General features: G+C 43.7%; 2 protein-coding genes across 6 annotated transcripts in view; both read right to left on the bottom strand.

Annotated features, from left to right (window-relative positions):
* Window positions 1-1,569, bottom strand: part of snap91a (synaptosome associated protein 91a) — a 43,923-nt gene extending 42,354 nt beyond the window's left edge. For all 5 annotated transcript variants that reach the window (XM_063879513.1, XM_063879515.1, XM_063879517.1 and 2 more), the window contains exon 1: window positions 782-1,569. In XM_063879513.1, coding sequence (XP_063735583.1) covers window positions 782-911 — 130 coding nt within the window. In that variant the 5' untranslated portion in view covers window positions 912-1,569. The remainder of the gene's footprint in view (window positions 1-781) is intronic.
* Window positions 1,570-4,747: 3,178 nt separating this feature from the next.
* dop1a (DOP1 leucine zipper like protein A) overlaps window positions 4,748-21,435 on the bottom strand; it is a 39,220-nt gene continuing 22,532 nt past the window's right edge. The window contains 25 exon segments of the mRNA XM_063879542.1: window positions 4,748-5,358; window positions 5,580-5,709; window positions 5,869-6,033; window positions 6,130-6,185; window positions 6,311-6,447; window positions 6,963-7,115; window positions 7,516-7,577; window positions 8,478-8,627; window positions 9,315-9,424; window positions 9,946-10,025; window positions 10,636-10,780; window positions 11,006-11,072; window positions 11,619-11,723; window positions 11,947-12,002; window positions 12,583-12,717; window positions 12,813-12,938; window positions 13,982-14,164; window positions 14,304-14,415; window positions 15,072-15,604; window positions 15,606-17,182; window positions 17,846-18,111; window positions 18,200-18,300; window positions 18,374-18,526; window positions 18,609-18,892; window positions 19,980-20,499. Coding sequence (XP_063735612.1) covers window positions 5,050-5,358; window positions 5,580-5,709; window positions 5,869-6,033; window positions 6,130-6,185; window positions 6,311-6,447; window positions 6,963-7,115; window positions 7,516-7,577; window positions 8,478-8,627; window positions 9,315-9,424; window positions 9,946-10,025; window positions 10,636-10,780; window positions 11,006-11,072; window positions 11,619-11,723; window positions 11,947-12,002; window positions 12,583-12,717; window positions 12,813-12,938; window positions 13,982-14,164; window positions 14,304-14,415; window positions 15,072-15,604; window positions 15,606-17,182; window positions 17,846-18,111; window positions 18,200-18,300; window positions 18,374-18,526; window positions 18,609-18,892; window positions 19,980-20,499 — 5,715 coding nt within the window. The 3' untranslated portion in view covers window positions 4,748-5,049.

Here is a 21,435-nt window from a genome sequence, read left to right as displayed (position 1 = left end):
TGGGTGTGTTCATCATTATTTTTCATTTTAAAATGTATCGTATGGACGCTCACTGGGGATGGTTGAGAACTGCTCTCAAATTTGCTGCATGTTACAGTTTGTGCTGCATTAAGCCTTTTCTAAATGCTTATAGGCTTGGCTTCTCCACATTCAGTCAGCGTTTGAAATTGAATTGGCACCCTACCTCCATCCTTTCCCTCCCTTGTTTGTACCATGCCAACAATTCAACAAATTGCACCAAAAAAACAGGCAGTGATGTATGCTGCAGTGCCACACACCTTTCTGCACTCTCATAAGGGACCCAAGCAAAGGCTTGTGTGTGTTTAGTAATACCAACACTACTTTTCAATAATGCATTTATCAGCACTGGAGCAATATAGAGGGAGCCGGTCTCCAGGCAGTAAGTGCCTGGTTTAACGCTTTGTGGCTTCCTTCTGGAGCTCATCTGCCAGCACAATGGGGGAAGAAACCCGTGCTGTAAGTAGATAATAGGTTTGGTTTGTTCAATTAAAGCATAATGGTAGTGTGTGTACAGTATGGAGGTAAATGTGAGCACATACTGGCGTTGATGCACCCCCCCCAAGCACATTAACACACACTGGAGGAATGGATAGGGGGTGGCAACAATTGTGGTGTTGGTGCGTGGCCTAGTTGTTCATGAGGAAGATTGATGGAGGGTCGAGAGGACACATAGATAAGGACAAATATAGATATATAGATAGATACATATAGATGTATGGATGTGTAAATGTATAGATATATAGATGAATATATGACTCACATTCCAGGTGCTTCTTCTTTGGAGCGGTCTGTTCATGTGTGGTGGCTTTACACACGGCCCGGGCCACCTCGGATCCGGTAAGGCTGGCCTGCGCCGCGGCGATGCGGTCCGTTAGAGTCTGCCCCGACATCTTCTCTCTCCGTGGAGTCCAAACCTCGACTATAGAGCGGCCACTACGGTCCTACCCCCCCCACACACACACACCGAAATGAACGACCCCGGTGACAGTAATCCCAGCTGCCCTCGAGAGCACCACAGGCACACAGCTTTAGAAGAGAAATAGCAGGACACTTTCAATACAAATGGAAATTATTTCAGTTGCATAACAATAGTGGCTGATTGTGTTGGATCTGAACGCGTTTCTGGACTTTTCTACCCTGGAGATCGAGATCCTTTCAAAATAAAGGCATCTGCAAAAACCTACATCCAGGTGTTAGTTCTAGGCTTTTCCTTCAGTTTTTTACTGTTCCGTGTTAGATGTCGGCCTGACAATACGCTCCTCTCCGGATGATGTGGGTCGCTGCCTCCCCCCTCCCTGCTTGCTTCCTCCAGCCTCCTGGATAATCCCCTCCACCAGCAGCCCGACAGTCCTTGTGTTTCAGCAGGGAGTGTTGGAGAACATCAGGTCCTGGATGGCAGCATCATCATCATCCCCCCAGCATCCAGTGCAGCTGTTTACCCGTCTCCTCCTCCCGTGCTTCCTCTCTGCTGCGGCCCACCTTCAGTCCCGGCGATGTGCGCTTTAAGCCCGGGTAGTTGGATGGCGGTGTTCCGAGTGGATGTGCATCCTCCTGTTTATTTAATTTTTTTATTTCTCATCACCCCGCCCACTTTTCTGTGTCAGGTGACGCAGTATTACCAACCCCGCTGCTGCCTCTGTTATCGCGAGAGCTGGGAGGAGACGAGAGCTGGATGGAAGTTGTGGATGGGAGAGGACACGAAGGGTTAATACAGCTACTCTACAGCCAAGCTTGGTTTCTCATCATGCTATATGAAGGTCATATGAAGCGTGCGGCCTCAGGTTACATTATTATTTGTAAATAATGTAAAACTAGAGCCAGTCAGAATGAGAAGATGCCTTCGTCACTGTCCATGGTCCTGATATGCAGGACAATTATTTGTGCTTGAATAGTAGTGGTAGTCTTTATACCGTTTGGTTTGGTAATGGTGTCAAATACTAAGTTGCAAGTAAGAGTTCTGTATTTGAAAGCCTATTTTTGTTTCCTTTGTTGGATTTTTTTCATCCTATTTTTTTTATTAATAATGTTTTTTCTAATCTTATTTTGAAGCATTTTATATTCTCGTTACCATTAATTATGGCATTTTTCAGTGTTTAATTCCATCTATCATCCCTCACTCGAAGGCACTTTCTACTTTGTATGAATAGTATCATAACAATAACGTTTGGGATCATTAATCAAAAGCATAAAAGTCTTATTAAAAAAAAAAACCTCATTATCAAACATTATAAAATAAAAATCACCCATGAGTGATACATTATATACAATATACTCCAAAATTCGTTTCTACATGGGTTTTTTAATTTGAAATTTAAATTAAAAGTTCTGCTAAACAGATTTATATTCATATTTGTCTATAATCATTGCTTTTTGTGAAACACTGGTTACTTTTTTAAATTGTACAATGACATAATCTGCCTACTACTACTACTACCCCCTGCTTCTTTGTAAAGAGTACAAATAAAAAGGTTAAATATTTAACAATGTATTTTCATATAATTTTGATGTTAAATATTTCTGGAAAAGACTGTACCTGCAGAAGGATATTACCATCTTGAATGACAAAATATGACATGACATACGCAGGCTGCTTGAAATTGCACTTGCAGTAAAAACAATATTCTTAGAACCATCAGAAATGTGCTCAATAACTTACCACCGCTGCCACTGAAACATTCCGTCCTACCACTTTGTGCAGATAATGTAATGCAAAGCAGAAAAGAATCCAGGATAAAGCCTGCAACTCAAATATTCATTAACACAAAGGGAACTACAAGTCACAGTAAACACAGGTGTTAATAATAAAATTAACGATGGCTTACCGCGTCTCTTGTTTATAACAGTGCTATCGTTAATGTTATTAGTAACACCTGTGCTTTTCATTCTATGACATTCCACAATAAGTCATACACTGTTTTATACCTGCAATCCCAACGAGGAGTTCCATCCATCTGAGTTTTATTTTAAGGTTCAGGATTCAAGGTTTCAAGGTTTTATAGGTCATATGCACAGCATATACAACGTATATGTTGTGCATATGAAAATCTTATATCCCATGCTCCAACATACAATAATAAGATTAATAAAATAGTGCAAAATGAGAGAAGAATATTTACAATAACAACAATAAAGATTTAAGGATGTGAAATATAGACATATGTGGAATAAATTGAAAGTATTTAAATACACTGTACAGTAATTTAAATACTTTACACTGTTGAATGAGGAGGTATGGACAGATGCATATATTACGTATAACAGATGTGTATAATATATATATATATATATTAATATATATATATATATATATATATATATATATATGTGTGTGTACTATAAACAGATGTGAGTAGACATTCACAGAGCTCAGGAGTTCAGCAGTCAGGATACTCTCGATGGTGCACCTGTAGAAGTTGCAGAGTATCCTGGAGTCCATGTTGAACTTCCGCAGCCTGCGGAGGAAGAAGAGCCGCCGTCGAGCCATCTTGGATATGACCCTGGTGTGATGTGTCCATGTCAGGTCCTCACTGATGTTTAACCCGAGGAATCTGAAGCTGCTGACTCTTTCCACAGGAGTCCCGTCGATGGTGATGGGTGTGTGTGCCTCTCTCTGCCTCTTCCTGTAGTCCACAATCAGCTCCTTTGTTTTGCTGACGTTGAGATGGAGGTTGCTTTCCTGGCACCAAGATGTCAGGGCTCTGACCTCCTCTCTGTACGCCGCCTCTTCGCCGTCTGGGATCAGGCCGATGACGGTCGTGTTGTCAGCAAACTTGATGATGGTGTTGGAGCTGTGTGTGGCCACGCAGGCGTGCATGAACAGGGAGTAGAGGAGAGGGCTGAGCACACAACCCTGAGGGGCTCCGATGTTGAGGCTCAAGGTGGAGGATGTGATGTTCCCCATCCGCACTGCCTGGGATCTGCCCGTCAGGAAGCTCAGGATCCAGTCACAGAGGGCGCTGTTGAGCCCGAGGTCCCTGAGCTTAATGATGAGCTTGGAGGGCACAATGGTGTTGAATGCTGAACTGTAGTCAATGAACAGCATTCTCACATAAGTGTTCCTCTGGTCCAGGAGGGAAAGGGCAGTGTGGAGGGTGAGGGAGATGGCTTCATCCGTGGACCTGTTTGCCCTGTAGGCAAACTGCAGGGGGTCCAGTGAGTCAGGGAGGGAGGAGGTGATAAAAGTTTTGACTAACCGCTCAAAGCACTTCATGATGATGGAGGTGAGTGCAACTGGGCGGTAGTCATTGAGGCAGATGGGTTTTGTCTTTTTGGGGACAGGGACAATGATGGACTCTTTAAAACATGTGGGGACTACAGACTGGAGCAGTGACCTATTGAAAATGTCTGTGAACACATCTGCCAGCTGAACTGCACACACCTTGAGAGCACGGCCAGGGATGCCATCAGGTCCAGGAGTCCTGTGTGTGTTGATCCTTTTCAGAGATCTACACACATCTGTACTGGTTAAAACCAGTGAGCAGGGATCCTGGGCCTTCTGTGCCTCCACAGCCGGGGGCCTCTCAAAGCGTGCATAAAATGTGTTCAGTTCATCTGGGAGAGATGCAGACACTTCCTCAGCACCACTGATGCTCTGATTATCTGACCATATTGTTTTGCTTCACTGCAATGCGCAAATCATAAATCTGCGAGGCAAAATAAGAGGATATGGTGCGAATGGACATAGTGAAAATGCATTTGAACGACAGGAATGTAGTGCATGTAACCCTCCTGTTAGAAATCTTTATTAAGTCACATCGATATGGAATGGCACGGCATCTTCACTTAGTCCAAAAGGACTCACATGACATGTTAAAATTCAGTCATCAAAGCTGCTTCTTATTTACAAATAATTAAAATTAAATACAATAGCATTTGAAAAGTAAAATAATCATTATAAATACAAAAGAAAATGTACAAACTATTTTTCCCTCATATGTATTCCCTTGTTTTTTGAATGTACAAGTTGAGGTTTATCACTAGTGTTGATCAGTTGTGTGTTAATGCCCTTTTCCTCCCCTCGCTGTGTTCTCACGTCTTGATAAGACCCTCGAGAAAGTCTTTCTCCACCATCTCCTCGATGTTCTGTCGAGCTCGACTCCAAAACACTTTCTGGCTCTCCAGTTTGGGCCCCTCCTTGTGTCCGGGGAAGGAGGCGTCTGTGGGGTTGCGGGTGTAGGCAGGGCCTGTGCGGCTGCTTGCCTTGCTGTTGAACACCTGGCTGAGCAGGTTGAAGAAGGGTAGCAGCTGCTCCATGCTGCGTATCACGTACAGGGTCAGCGTCAGGTGGCCCGGCTCCCAGGAGAGCGTTCTGGTGGAGCAGTCCTCTTCTGGGTTTTTCTGAGGAAGAGGAAAATTGATAACAAGTAGGAAAAAAAAGTCATGTGCCTTCCTGCATATAGGGGACAATGACGCTTTAATGAATAAGTTTGCAACCTGCATGAGAAAGAGGCTTTTAATAAGTATTTCCCTGCACAGAGTCTTTATTAGTCTTTATTAGAGGCAGTCATTTGTCTCCATTATTTAATAACCCTGAGTAGATATAGGGAGGGGGGGGGTACCTTGGCTCGTTTCCTCAGCAGCTTGGCCAGTCGGACCACGTAGGGTTTAAACTCTCTCTGGTGGGTCCCTTGACGTCTCACTTCCAACCCTGAATCATCCGAAGCTTCTGGGATGAAGGCCCAGCGGTACCTGTAATGAGGCAGGACTCGCTCAGAAATCACATAATTTCCATCAATCTAACAAGGCCAAATATTGAGATTTGCCAGTAAAACTGACAGACACACTTTTAACCAAGAATCTCTTTAACAGATAGCTTGGATATTATGAGCAAGGCTTGTTGGTACTGACATCTGGAACTGAGGCAGGCTCTCAGGAGGCAGGGCCAGAGCCAGGTCCAGGAGCTTGCAGGCAGACAGGTAGAGGTTGAGCCAGCGCTGGCTGTTGTAGGAGGTGGAGAAGCCGTTCCCGCCAGAATAGGTTGTCTCCAGCCCGGCCACGGAAGGCCCTGACGTCCTAGAAGTGGACAGAAGAGGATACGTTATCAAACAGAACACATGAAGAAGTACTTTACGATGTTCATTTGTTGGTGCAATCTAGTTTGGTGTGTACCTTGATATGTCTTCATCCGCTGTGAGCTCCTGCTCCATCAGAAGAAACACCTGAACCTGCAGCGAGACAGATGTTGAATGTGTGACTGAGTGTGTGTAATGGATTTTGAGTGTGAGCTTAGATGACAGAAATAAGATACAGTAAGTAAGTGAAAGAGGAGGAGTGAGTCTGCATCCCTTACCAGCTCAGTGATCATGGTGGGCCACAGTGAGGTGAGGTGTTGAGGGGACATGCGCAGCAGCAGCACTCTGAAGAACAGGAACACCTGAGCATGGAGGATGGGCACCTGAGGCAGACGCAGGCTCTCCACCAGACGCTCTGAACACACACAAACATTTCTGCTCATTACATGTGGTTAAATAATACATCCAGACATACATCCTATGCAGTTAGCATAATTTACAGGAACCGAGAAACAAGCTTTTGATATCATTCATGAAACATTTGAACGTTTTGCATCAATACAAATAGTTTTCTAAGAGTCCTGGTTTCTCTGTGTTTGCCTCCTCCATTGACTCACAAAGGACACAGTTATAGACTATACCTCAAGTTGAAATATATTGAAGTCTCCTGGAACACAGTTTATTAAAAGGAAAGTTTGGATTGTACGAAGTGGTAAGGTACTTTTCCTTAGTCAAGGAAGAGCATTGAAACTATTCTACATATAGTGAACACTTAAAAGATATTGACTTTTCCAGGTATCTAAAATACGTTTTGTTCACAGAACATCATTTACTGTAGGTAACACAATGACTGTGGATAATTAATACAACTCCGCTTCTAAACTATAGAGGGATAACCGCTGTTGCATACAGTACATGTGTTTATGTTACCTTGTATGTCCGGCAGGTATTTCTGGTACTGGTCCACTTCGCTGCTGTAGATGGTGAAGGCCAGGCGTTTGAGCAGCATGGCTCTCTGCTCCAGCTCAGCGTCTCTGTTGGTGAACAGACTCAGAGAGCTGCTCTGGGCCACAGCAACACGGGCTGAAGGGAAACACACACACACTCTTTATCCATCCTATTAGTACTCATATGAGAGTGACTTCTTTTTTTTTTTCTATCTGAAACCAGATCTTAAGGATAGGGGATGTTTGGATTGTAAATCCCCATAATGCAAATGATTCGTGATTTTTTGTCTTAATAAAATTGACTTCTTTTACTTTGTCACATTGGCATATTTTTGCAGCTCAATAGGCTACAGCAAGTGGAGTGGAAATGTAACCGTTTGATCGAGACAATTAATTCTGCCTGAAATAAAACATGAAAAGGGCGAAACACTCGGTGTCCTGCAAACGTCAGGAAGAGAGAAGATGAGCTGCTAAATGGTCTGTAAACACACCCAGTGGAAATCAATCTAACTCTACTAAAGAATGATCACGCTTACTCATGAGGTCTCTGAATGTGGTCTTGTCATGAGTCATCAGGTGGTCAATGATGGCTCTCCAGCTGAAAAAACAGGAAAATGATGTGAGATCAATTCTCCAGAAAACATGTAGCTAATAAACAAAAATAACCCCCTTACATCTGACAATAAAGTGCACCATTCAAAAGTGATGTTGATAGAATGTTGTGGAAAATATAACTCTAAAAGTGCTCTGCTGTCCCTGAGTTATTATTTTGTAGCTGTCAAAAAAGGGCAGGGTCAGGTACGTTATCAATGTGGTGAAATTAAATTAATATATTTGTCACCTAAGCAAAAGTTTGGTTTAAAAAAACTGCAGGACTTTACTTTTTTCTTTATAAAATGCATAAGCAATTATACATTTTGGACAATATAAGGTCAATATTAAGCCTTTTATTTGATGACCCCTTTTGTAGGTGGAACCGTATTTTGTATTAATGCATGTTGGGAAAGTAAAATACAGTTAAAAACATACAAAATAAGAACATTACGTTTTTCTTTATAACACTCTGATAATTCCCTCTATACAAGATAAATAGATATGTGGTTAGATATTCTATTTCTTCCCTTATGAATTCAAATCATTTGTATCTTCGTGCTTTTATTTTTCATTTTTCCTATTCTTTTTTAAACTATTTTATTTAATATGTATTTATGTTTTATTTATTATTTTGTTATTTACAAAACTGTTACGTTAAAATGATTTCCCTGACAATAAAAATAACATTTAAAATGAACACACAAAACAACACTGGGGATCCAAAAAAAGATGCACATATTATTTCTAACACCTACGCTGGAGTTTCAACAAAATGATAAGAGAGACAATCTCTGACTTTTCATTACTGTTTCTTAAGTGCATCATGAGTAATTTATCTTGCTGTCATTGTCACCATTTAAGCTACATGTTAGCACCATCTGTGAGTTTCTCCTGTGCTACTCACTGGCTGACGCAGGAGGAGTCCATCTGGAAGAAGGTGTGGTCCATGAAGAGGTCGAAGGCCTCCTTCTTCCAGGCGCGCCGGGTGTACTGGTACCCGCTGAGGCTGCTCAGCAGTTGGATGCAGGCCCGGTAGCTGGGGGCGTTGTGAGCACTGCCAGACAAAACAGGAAATGGCATTCTTTTATATGACGTTGACATTTCAAGTGTTGCACCTTCATGCTTGTTACTTTAAAATGTGAATAGTAGGCCAGCACAATTATTCAATATACTGTATTTGGTAAGGGAAAACTATGGGGAAAAAATGTTTGTGCTTGTCATGTGGCATGTCTCTATGTTTTAATGTTCAAAAAGCTCTTTATTTCTCTCATACTGCCTGTGCTGCAGCACCTCTTCTCACTCTCTGTCTGAAACCAGAGCCCAGTCTGCTCTGATTGGTTAGCTGGCCGGCTCTGTTGTGATTTATTAACTGCTTAGAGATGTCCCGCTTCTTAGCTTATCACATACAATGGGTTGGATCGCTAGCCAATAGGAGCGCGAGTATTTCATAACAATGTCACTATGCTACGGAAATTTCGGATGTTAGCCTTTGAAGACCATTAACATGCATTAAAACCTATAACACACAATGGGAAAGGGAAAACCCCCCAAAAGCATAATAGGGCCTGTAAAATTCCTTGTATTGTACATATACTCTTAAAAACTAAAGGTTTACCAATGATAATTTCAATATTTTGGAAAGATAATGTGAATAATATAATAATAATAGAAAATGTATTTTAAGATGTTAACTTTTGTCAGAAATTCAGAAGAAATCCCAGTAGCCATAACTCCTCCCTACCTGTGGTTGCGGAGGTAGGGCACGACATAGTGCATGATATTAACCAGCAGTGGGATCACCCTCTCCTTCTCGTCGCTGTAGAACACCATGTCCAACAGATGAGCCAGTACCTACACAATAACACAATCACCTTTTATTCATGTCGCCGTCAGAAGGCATGGCAACATTAAGTGGCGTTGTTACAGAAAGTGGACATTCATCTCGAAATATTGATTTTCTTTGATTCCTTGCCTGGAAAACTATATATATTACTTCAACAACAAAGTGCAATGCAGCATTTAAGTGATATACTGCTTTAAATAAACCCATCCATCTATAAGCTGCAAACAGCAGAGAAGCACAGGCATCATTAGCTCTACACTGAGCTCAAGAAGCCAAGCTGCTGATCCCGGCACCACACTCAGTCCAGTGGATCGATTCATTGTTCCACTAATAGGAATTGAAGTGGGGGTGGGGAGGTGTTTGTAAATCAGCTCTTATGATCCATGTTGGAGTGTTGGTGTGATGTAAGGCTGTGGTTTAGAGCGACAAGTCAAAACATGGCAGCTTGAGGCATAATCAAGATGAACAATACACATAACTTGGGGTGGGGGGGCACTGACTGATGGCATGAGAAACAACTGTGTTTTACCTCGGCGAGCAGCGTCAGGGCGTGAACGCTGTACACTGATGGAGTGAAGCTGGAGGCCTCCATCACTGTGAGCATTAAATCTACAGAACACACATACCAAACGTTAGCAGCAGCCACACAAATATTAATACTGCCAGGCTGAAGCGTGCAGCTAAATAAACATTTCACAAGGTTTTTATAGCATATGTACACAAAAGTGATCCCAAACACAGAAATGTTTTCAACCTCATCAAAATACAGATTGCTGCAAACAGCATTACAACAAAGCTCAGTTTCTGGGCTGCCTGCATTACTTACTATACATTTAAATTCAAGTCTTGGAAGAGTCAGGACAGACACTCATCTGAACCACAGTGGATTCCCTTGAGTCAGGACAGAGACTCATCTGAACCACAGTGGATACTCTTGAGTCAGGACAGAGACTCATCTGAACCACAGTGGATTCTCTTGAGTCAGGACAGAGACTCATCTGAACCACAGTGGATTCTCTTGTTGATTCTTACAGAAAAATTGATTTCATAGTTGTTCACATATGTGTGGAATGCAAATTAAACTAGATTTTCTGGACTTCATATCAGAAGTAGTGCCACACACTTTGTTTAGTTTTAGCAGGTTTAGTGTGAATACCTATCATATACTATGTGTTCCTCAATAACTCTGACTCCAGTGCAGTTTGTGGTAGCAGCTCACCTTCTACATCAGCTTCCAGGTTGGTTCCATCCACCACTATCTGAGGAGAGGCTTTCACCTCCAGGTTCCTCCTCAGCCACGTGGTCTGCTCCAGAGAGGAGCCTGCAATGGTTCCGATGGCCTCGACCACCTTATGGGTCACATCCTGGATACACAAGTTATATTCAGTTACATTTGTACACTTTAACTGTATAAACGTCAATGACTATATACCATGAAATCAAGGTAAAACTTTCCATTAAGGGAATAAAAAAAAAGAAGAAATCAGAACAGCTCAAGGAACGGAAAGGAAATAAATACTATCTTAATACAAAATATAATGTAAAACAATGGAGGGATGGAAAGTAATCAAGCTGGCTGGAGTAATTACCTGAAGCTCCCGTTGGTCCTTCTTGCTCTCCAGGTTGGGATTCTTCAAAATGAATTCATTCAGAACTCTAGAGAAAGCAAAGAAAGGGCAGAGTCATGTTAAATAGGTTAAGGCGAGACATTACAGGTTAAAAACATGTATTTTTCATTTTTAAGATTTTGGGGCTATTTTGCATCCATGACGTGTCTGGTTTCAAACAAATGTAAGAAAACATCCAAAATACTCCTGGATCATTCTTAAAATGCACACTTGTCTTTTATAAGGTAAGCAACAGATGCAAGTTATCACGTAATTCATCATTCGTAGATTTTATAATCATCATCAACATTTCAGAGAACTTGTAGATCAATAAATAATTGTATTAATAAAGCGCTTGACTGGACAGTTTTATAGTGATATTTGTTAGTTCAGTTTCCAAATGTATCTGTATTGTCTTATCTTAAAAGATATGCTGTGAAAATGGAAGGTGTCTTCTCTACAGAGTGATTCCTTCAGATCCACACACTTTATCTGTGAGCAGCCCACTAACATCTACAAAGCTGATACATTCAAGTGTAATTAAAGTACAAAAACAAGTCCTTCCCAGATGTTGGGAGGAAATAGGGAAACCGACCCGAGTATGAGAAACTGTCCTGGGGCAGGAAGTCCTAATGGAACGGAGTCCTTCAGCAGCGCCAGCAGGGAGGGCCAGCTGTCAACTAAACTGGACACAGGGATCCTACAAACACAAACACACACACACACACACACACACACACACACACACACACACACACACACACACACACACACAGGTAAAAATCCTGAATGCAAAGTTAAAACATATAAGAGGTGAGAAGGCTCTGCATAAATGGGGACATAAGGAACAAAGGAATAGTTGGATCCTTTACATTAAATATTAAAGATACAGAATGTGATTATCTGAACCGCAGGTGACTCACCTCTGGACGTAGGCATAGAAGAACTGCAGCATGCAGACCTCCAAAGAGAGGTGCTTCTGTAGGATCAATACCAGACGAATATTATTGTTATGACTCACTATCGACATTTCATAGGGGTTTTAATTGAAAGGCATACGAGTCTTTTATTCGCTTATTTCATCGAAATGCATTTATGACATGACAAATTTAACATAAAGCCACGGAAATAATTAAGAGACCACTTCAGCATTTTCTCTTGCTTTATTGTTTATAGGTATGTCTTGAGTTGATCTTTTTTTTTTTTTGTATTCTATAAACTACTGACAACATTTCTTTGTTGGAATTCAAAAGATACTGGAATGGCTGCCATACAGGTAGAGATAAAGATTTAAGAACAATTTGGAGTGGTCTCTTCATTATTTCCGGATCTGTATATTTCAGGAAATAAGGGTATTGTTACCTTTTGGCTTTTATTAAAATATGTGTATTGACGATACATTTTCTAATTGGAATTATGAATCAAATACTCAACTACATGAAATTAATTCCCTCTGTAATGTTATGATTGTGCTCATAAGCTCTGCACGGTCTAACAGCTTTAAGCAGATAGGAATGAAACCGTTAAAACTAACGGCCTAAGGCAACAGCACCACCTACCTTGTCCTTGGCGATGGCAGGCGGCTGCTTCAGGACCTCTTTGACCGTCTGCATCACGGTCTCAGTGCGCATGGCACTCACTGAGCGGACCAGCTCCACCAGCAGCAGCTGCTCCTCGCTGGCTGAAGGGATCACCTGGCAGACATGGTGTGGGTTTAATGATCAACACAACGATAAAAGCTAAAGGGCGGGCCAACTGTTTTTAACCCAGTGTTTTTTAGAACACCAACCTTATTTCTGACAGGAGTTTTGACCTGTCTCCTCTCATTCCAAACGTAGGCAATTGCTGCCATGAAGTGAGCACCGTGGTTCATGGAGATGGGACCCAGCAGCTCCAGGATTTGCTGCCGGAGGTTCTGTAGAGTAAACAAAGAAGTTAGGTTAGACCTAAACAGCTCATACATTACTAAGAAAAGTCCCAGGAACAATCCATCCACACAGTACTCCTTTCTTGTAATAGCTTATAATGAATCTTGCAGTATATTGTGTAAACAACAGAAGCAGGAAGTGAATCAAACACAGTAGCATTTCCTCTAAGTATTAGATACTTCATTTTTAAATATGAGTCCATGGTTCATTCCACATCCATCCTGTTAACTGACCCAACAGAAATGGTCAAACAACACTTTCTGCATTACATTTGATCTCTGTTTTGTTTGTGCCAAATACTAAAAGCTCAACTAACAAAGGTCGTAGTTGAAAAAGTAAGTTTAACTAAGCAGTCTGTAATTCCTTCCTGCAGGGACACAGGGCATGTAATGATTATAAATGATGTTAGGCACAGGATGAAAATCTCCATATTATCTCGGTGTAAATTATATTTCCGACCGCCGGATAAAAACGAAGATCTTCTGGACAGGCTAATAACTGCTTGCAGAAAAACACAGAGCTGTAATTGCTGAAAGGTCCTTCAGTGCCTGTAATGTGATCCAATCCTTAGTGCCGGGACTAACAGTCCAAGTATTATTCATGGAGTTGTAATCTTGTTTCTGTAGAACACAAGGCCGAGCAGTTTCTCACTCAGCAGGGTACACCACACACTAAAGGTGCTGGATTCCTGCAAAGGACATGATTGAGCACTGCTGAAAAGCAACAAATAAAACATATTATAAAATATGTATCATGGGAACAATGGCTTACTACCTGTTTTACTAAAGTACATAAAAGAAAATTAGAAAATAACGGGTTTAGGGGTCGAATTTGTCCTCCAATCCTCGAATGACCCATATATCTGCCCTTTCTTCTATTTGAGGAACATTTACACAGATTTTTACTCATTTCATGTTTTTTTTGTCAAACGTTATAGCCTTTTTTGCAGTGAAGAAGTGCGTTCAGTTATGACATGGCCGGCATTAAAAATTGTGAATGAGTTTTTAATTCTCCGTCAGTGCTGCCTAACCTTAGTGGAGCCCAGGTTGATGTTGGACGTGGAGGCGGCGGAGGCAGCAGCTGGCTTGTCCGAGTTGTCAGCCTGGTGGAGGATGCTCCACAGCAGGGTGACGGAAGACATGATGGTGTGGAGGATGGACAGGATGCCTGAGCGAGCCTCAGCCAGGTGCTTCTGGTCAACACTCACTTGTAGCTGAGAGGCAGAAGATGAAAGACAGAATGTAACAAACTCATGTTGAGGCCTGCATTCAGAGCTGTATGCAGAGGTTGGGAACATTCACTGAGAATTGAAGAAGCATTATTAACAGCATGTCGGTGTGTGGCGCCCTCACCTGGTGGTACTGGGAAGTGGGGTCCAGCAGGCAGTAATGGATGATGGCAGTCACCCCCTCCAGCACTGTGAGGATCAGGTCAGGAGGGATGCAGAGAGCCATCCACTGGGGTCTACAACATAAAGGGAAATAAACAGGGTAGTCAATATAGATTTTCTAATTCATTTCTAATCACAAGTAGTGAAGCCAACCTTTATCAACTCAATCAGTATCAGAAACATTGATGATGTAAAGGAGCATCAAAAGAGCCTCTCTGCTGCATCCTGTGGTCAGGAGTGACATCTTGTGGCAGAAATGGGAGACTACTTCAAATCCATTAGAACACACTCCATCTATACACTGCTCTGCACATTTATACTTTTGGGTGTCTGAGAATAAAGTTTAAATCACGGCGTTTGATAAAGTAAAATTAGATTTTTGCATTTTCTAATAATTAATCTAAAAAACATTTTCGTTGAAGATGTTTCTAAAAAGTCTCAATAAAATACTGAAATTTAAAAAAGAAAATGTATTTGTATTTTTTATTTTATTTCATATGTTATTTGATTTATTGAACAATAGCTCTCATACTTTATATTTCAAATGTAAAAAAATATTCTACAAGAAATAATGAAGATCCTTGTTAGGATTTTTTTTGCATCGTACTGCTTCTTATTTTAACTTCTTTAAAATGTCATTAGTAGTTGATGCTTTGGATATTTTGTCTAACTGTAAATGGCTTAAGATAATGGAATATCTCATCGGTACAAACCATGCGGTTGCTCATACCTGATGTCAGTTATCCCGGTCTCATAGCGGTACTGCTGCAGGAGATTGTCCAGGTTCCTGCACAGCTGCAGAGTGACGGAGGCCACCACCCTCCTCAGCACCCTCCCCATGTATGGCAGGGTGGCTGTGATGAGCCCGATCCACTGGGGGTGCATCTTACAAGCGTGGTGCTGATGCAGCGCCCGGATCACTGCGCACAGGAACATTCCCTGTGCTGTGATAGGCTGTCCGTGGAGGTATTGCAGTGATGTCATCGGCTGCTGAGGGTTGAGGTGCTCCACTTCCCCTCCCAGCATCTCAAACCCAGCACCACAACCTACCCCAGCTCCCCCGACTCCTGTCCCTCCCCCAGGCACAGGTTCCCCTCCCTCCTCGGCTGGCACCAGCACCCGGTGCTCCAGCACCACCAGGCTCTGCAGCAGCCGCAGCAGCTGGGACTGCACGGCGCTGCAGCTGTCGATCTGGTCCTCTGATAGGTTGATGACACTGTCCTCTGACAGACCCTCCTCCACCGTGGCCACGTTCACCCCCTGCCACCCGCTGATCGTGCCACTTCTGGGCACTGAATATGGAAGAGAGGAGGCAGTGGAGGACCACTTTCTGAACTTTGCACTTGGAGAGCACGTCGCTGATGAAGCTGGCGAAGCCCTTCGCCGAGCCGCCTGTGACTTTGGAGAGCTCGCTGAAAAGGAGTGTAAGAACCTCGACGCTGGTCAGCTGCATGGCCCGGTTTCCCGCCAAGTCCTCGGGGCCTGCAGTCAGGTGGGCGGAGTAGTAGCTTCTGAGGAAGTAGAGGCAGAGTGAGATGATGATCTCCAGGTACATCGCGCTGCGGAACGAGTGGGAGTGGGAGTCCTGGGGGATCGGGCAGTAGAAGTCTTTGCCCATGACGGAGACCCTGTGACGGGCGAGGAGGTTCTGGAGCAGAGACAGCTGCGGAGTGTAAGTGTTGTTGATGCTGGTGGTGGAGATGGCGCTCACAAACCCTGAGGGAGCGGCCCTCAGCATGGCTGCAACCGCTGACAGGGCATGGAGCGCGCGGGAGGAGTCGTACGGCTGGAGATAGAGCAGCACGTGCTGATACAGAGGATGGATGTTGAAACGAGGCGGGACGGAGGATGATCTGCGTCCTGTGACACTGACCCCCCCGACAGTGCCTACAGAGCCCCCGCTGGGCGAGCCGGTGTCACTCTCGATCTCCGACACCTCCCCCTCCCCACAGCTGTACCAGTTCTCCAGATCCAGGCTGTCCCCGAAGAAGATGCTGGGCGGCCGCAGCTTCTCAGCTTGACTCGCCAGCTTCCTCTGCCTCTCCTCCTCCTTCCTCTTGGCCTTCTTCATCTTGGGCTTGGCCCCTGGAGACTTGTCCGACAGCCTCTCCATGATCTTCCCTTTCAGGCTGAGCTGGGTGCTGCTGTGGCTACGTTTGCGGGCTTGAAGGTCCTCGACCCGCAGGCGGTGTTCTGGGGTGGGGGGATTGGAGTTGTCTGGCAACGTGACGATGGAAGGTGAGGAACTGTGACGTGTGATGCCCTCTCTGTGCTCCTCCTCCGCAGAGACATCCACCTGTGAAACAGAGAGGAACTCCAACGTGCCTCCAGCCAGCATCTCAGGCAGAGTCTGGTGGTTGGAGCCTGGTGGGAGGCCGGAATCAAGGCGGGGACCAGCGGAGTTTTCTGAGGAAGTGCTGTCAGTGTCTGTCTGAGGCCAGTTTTCAGGCTGAGACGAAAGTTCAAAAGACCCCTCATCTATTAAACTCAAAACCCTGTCTATCAGTTCTTTGATAACGGAGGACACAGCTTCCTCTATAGTCTCTTCAGAAATGTCGTCCAAAGACTGCGGGATTGTGCTGCTGACAACATCTGGTTCCTCAAAGCTGCCATTTTCCCCAGCGGATGAATGAGAAGCACTGGACTCTGAGCTCTGGAGCTCCCCCTGCTGGTTGGCACGCTGATATTCCCCAGCTAGATGCAGGTTCTCACTGCTCAGACTCAGTAAGGAGAGGCTGTCACTCAGGGGGTTAACGGTCAGGCAGAACGGCTCCATGTCCCCCATCACAAGGCCTCGGTAATCATCCGGGGCCAGCCTGTCCCCTTGGATCTGAGCGAAGTCTGAGGAAAGAAACAGGAGAACATTTTAAATAAGCAGGAAATGTGAGAAGCATTTGGGTTACAAAATGAGTCAGTGTTGCAGTTTAGGATTGTTCTGATTCCAAAGTGAGGCCTAAAAAACAATATGAAACAATACTACAGCAAAACCTGAATAGTCAAGAAAAATAGTGGAATAATAGATCAATAAACATAAATCTTAAAGTTTTTATTTATTCAAATTCAATAATAAATAATTAAAAACTGAGAATATTTAGAGAATTATATTTTTAGACAGGCAGTTTAAAATCCAACCAGAAATGTTTAAGTAATATGAGCTCTGTTCACATAAACAACTGTATGTTGGAGCAATACTGTAAGCTATTGTTGATTTGTGTCTTGGCAAACTAATGAGTTAATTTAAATTATTTCTGGTTACCATGGATGCGGTAATGTGTCATGCTTTTATTGTTAGAGGTAAGAAAGGGAAAAGGGGGCTGTAATGTGCACCGCTGGCGTGAAAAGTATCTGTTTTGCTTCAGACGACATATCCTTTGTGTAATAGTTGTATTAAGTATAGGTGTGATTTAAAGACTCGGCTAATGTACTTTAGTCAACAGGCTGTAGACGAGTGTGCCACACTGCTCTACATGTATAAAACCGGTAGCAGTTCTGGCCAATGCTTACTGTCTGCAAAGCCAGAGTCCCTGGTGTAAAGGGGTTCAGATGGGCCCTGTTCCTGTGCTTCAGGGTAAACCTGGGCCCAGTGGCGCTGGGACTGTACCCTCTGGATCGATACACGGTGGGTCTTGGGGTGAAGCAGGACGAGGAGGAGGGGCTCTAAAACCCGAGCGATGTCATGTCTCTGAAGCACCTGATTCAGCCAAGCACGACCGACAGCGCTGGTGCACGGATCCCAGTAACTGAGACTGTCGAGCATGATGAAGAGAGATCTGAAGGAAGGGAAAGGCAGTGGAATTACATTTGTCCATATCGAAAAGTCCTTCAAATAATGTAGCACCTGTCTAGTGTCCAACAAACCTGTCGAATGTGCGATTAAAAGGAGAGGATTTGATGATGTTCAAGTCTCGTGTCAGATGCCACAGCACGGAGAACTTCACGTGGGACTCCAGGCGTATTCTCTGAAAGCAGAAAGGTGCTTCAGCATGGATTTCACGGATATGTTGTTTATGATTCAGTGATTTCTGAACGAACCTTGTCTCTGTGCATGAGCTTCTGGCTGATGACATCCTCACAGATGCTGGAGGAAGGCACCAGGTTGTGCAGCTGGTAGAAGAGCTCCACGCTGCGTTGGTGGTGCTGAGGTGTTTCTTCACTCAGCTGGTCCCATAGGATCAGAGCCACATTCTGAGGGGAAAAAGATGAAACAGGGTCAAGACCTTCGAAGAAGATTAAGACCACTGACAGTGACCTTAGCAGAGGACTGTACCTTGAAGAAGACTGTTTTATCAGCGATGTATTTCAAGATTCCCTGAGTGAGTGGAGGCCTGATGACCACCGCCACTCGACCCTGGCTGGGGCTCATGGGCTGGGCGGCCTCAGAGCTGCCGCCAGACGCCACACTCTCTGCAGTCACCATGGCTACCGACTGGGTGAGCCCGACGAGGTCCATGAGCAGGGAGATTGCCACGCCCTGCAGGCTGAAGTCCCCGGCCAGGCAGCAGGCATCCATCAGAGTCTGTAGCCAGTCAGGCAGACGCACCTGCTCGCTTTCTGTGTGGGAAAAGAGGGGACATCAAGGGTTTGAATGCAATAAATTAAACTATAATTAACTGTAAAAAGATTCAATTCTTAGCACTGGGTGTCCTTGATTTAGGGCTGCCTTTTCTACTGTTCAAATCAAGTCCCACGGAAGTGAGCCGGATGTTGAAGCAAATTGTCGTAGTGGCCAAACGGTAGTACTACAACGGTTGTGTCTATCCGTGACGTCATTGTGCCCAAAAATAATTTACATTGGGAAAAAGACGTCTGTCAATCAGCTGACGTTTTTTTTAAACTAAATCAACTACTAATACTTCTATAGCCGAATGCAGATATTTTCCTTCTCCATTCTTTTGATCGAGCCAAGAGCGGGAAATTGGAGGCGGGTTAAGGTAAACCTTAGTGAGCACACTATGGGCCAAGATGTTTTCCAGAACCCGGCCATTTTGGCTTTCACAGGAATGAACGCCGCCTTGAATGCTGTATCCAGTTCTCTTTATAGAATAACAATATAAACGTGTGTGTGTGTGTGTGTGTGTGTGTGTGGGGGGGTAAATCTTGTAGCAACAGCATAGAGAAGCTAAGAAGAAGCTAGAAGCAAACAGGAAGTAGACTACGCCCTTACTAGGGGAACCAGGGGGGGTTCAACAGCAGGAAATAGAAAGAATAAAGATGTTTATTTTATTATCTTTGCTTTTTATAAGCTGCTTTTAACACCCATTTTATAATGTGTTTCTGCTGCACTATTTCTTAATGCTCTTAATGTTTTTCATTTTTGTAAAGAACTTTGAATTTCCTTGTGTTGAAAGGTGCCATATGAATGAACTTGCCTTGCCTTATACAGCCATGGTTACAATCGATAAACAAAGAGCATACACAGTTTATCAAAACAGAGGTTAGATATATTAGAAAGAAAGACATTTTTTCAGTTTACAAAACAAAGAAAATGCAGCACATTTATCTTTTACTCAGTTATTTCAATGAGTTAGAAACATCTGATTGTTCCCATTTTGCTCTTAACATTGCAATAGTTTGAAAACCTTATAAAAATAAAAAGCCAACTCTAATTTTGATCACATAGGGTGTTTTTTGCCCTTACCAATCTGCTTTTCCTGTGTGGGTGAAGACTTGAGGTTGCCCTCTGCGATGTAGACAGGGAAACTGGAGCACTCTAGAAAGAGCTGGCAGGCAGCAGTGAAGGCAGCGACACGCTCCCTCTGGGCCAACGCTGCTTCTGGGCAGGACTCTACACGATCACCCTGCTGGGAGACATTTGAAACCAGGGGCCCCAACTGCACAGCCTCGCTACCCTCAGCCCTGTCCCCCTGACCAGGGGTGATGTACAAGGTGATGAGTCGGGACAGGAACTGCTGGAAGTGCTCCAGGCAGCACTGCATGACTGGTTTGTCCAGAGGTTTGGTCTGAGACGGGCCTGAGGAGCGACGGCCCGTTCTGAGTGCTGGTTGGGGATTAGGGGTTCCTTCTGTGTCTTCGGGCCCGTCTCCCTGATACTGTACGAAGTCTGTGAAGCCACTTTCTGAGGAGCGACTGCTGGGAGCGTGTTGCCCCTCCTCAAACACCCCCCCGCTGCCGGGTTGCTCCAGAGTAGCAGGTAGAGCCTACATGGGTAGAGAAGAACACATGATGAAGGGCGTTCAGCAGAGAGTGATGTGGAAAGAAAGATAAGGAGTGTGTGTTGATCAGGAGAGCAGGAAGAGCCCTCACAGCTCAGAATAGAAGTTTGAGAAAGGGGTTAGACTTGACGTAGGATGAAAATGTGTTGCTGTAAGTCATTAAAGTGAGCTGGCCGGGGAACAGTTTCTCTACTAAAGCAAAACACCTGTGATTTTCCTATAATGATAAATGTCTGCTGTGAAAAAGAACAAGTGATAATAAGCTAGCCTCACAAACACAATCTCTAAACAATAGCTCTAAAACATTTAAAATGTCTAAATTGATGGTAGGGGTCATAAAATCTAACCAACTACACCTCATGTATTTATGTTTTCCAAAGCAGTTACAGTATGTTCAGATGGAAAATAGCTGTTCAAATCTAGAAGTGAAACTATATGTGCATGGTTGAGGGAAACGAGAATATCAAACATGAGAAAAAATGTGTCAACCATAGTATTTGTACCAACAGATTGCTCCAAAAGCATTAGCAGGATTTATTCATCCAGCTAAACATACAATACACTAGTTACAATGTATTAAAGGATTGAATTTGTTGGGAATATGATTCCGTCAAAAACACAAGTTCCCCTCTATAATTCCATCTGGAAAGGTAATTAAGAGAGAGTTTATTAGAAGACTTAATTCATGCCTCATACCTGTAATGTATTCAGTTAATGGTTCAGTGAATAATTAGGAGTTTGAATAGTCTGCTGTTGATCTGCACGCTGGTCATTAAACACTGAGCTGTGCTACAGCTGCTGGGTTGGACCTGAGGGACGTGTGCAGACACACAGAGATGGGCGCTCCTGCAGTTGTTGGAACAGTCAGCCTTTGGGAGTCTGAGGGCTTCCTGATTGAGGCAGCATGCGCCTCCTGGACCC

Source organism: Eleginops maclovinus, chromosome 3 (assembly GCF_036324505.1).
Source record: "Eleginops maclovinus isolate JMC-PN-2008 ecotype Puerto Natales chromosome 3, JC_Emac_rtc_rv5, whole genome shotgun sequence".
Taxonomy (NCBI): Eukaryota; Metazoa; Chordata; class Actinopteri; order Perciformes; family Eleginopidae; genus Eleginops; species Eleginops maclovinus.
This window is presented reverse-complemented; position numbering and strand designations above follow the sequence as displayed.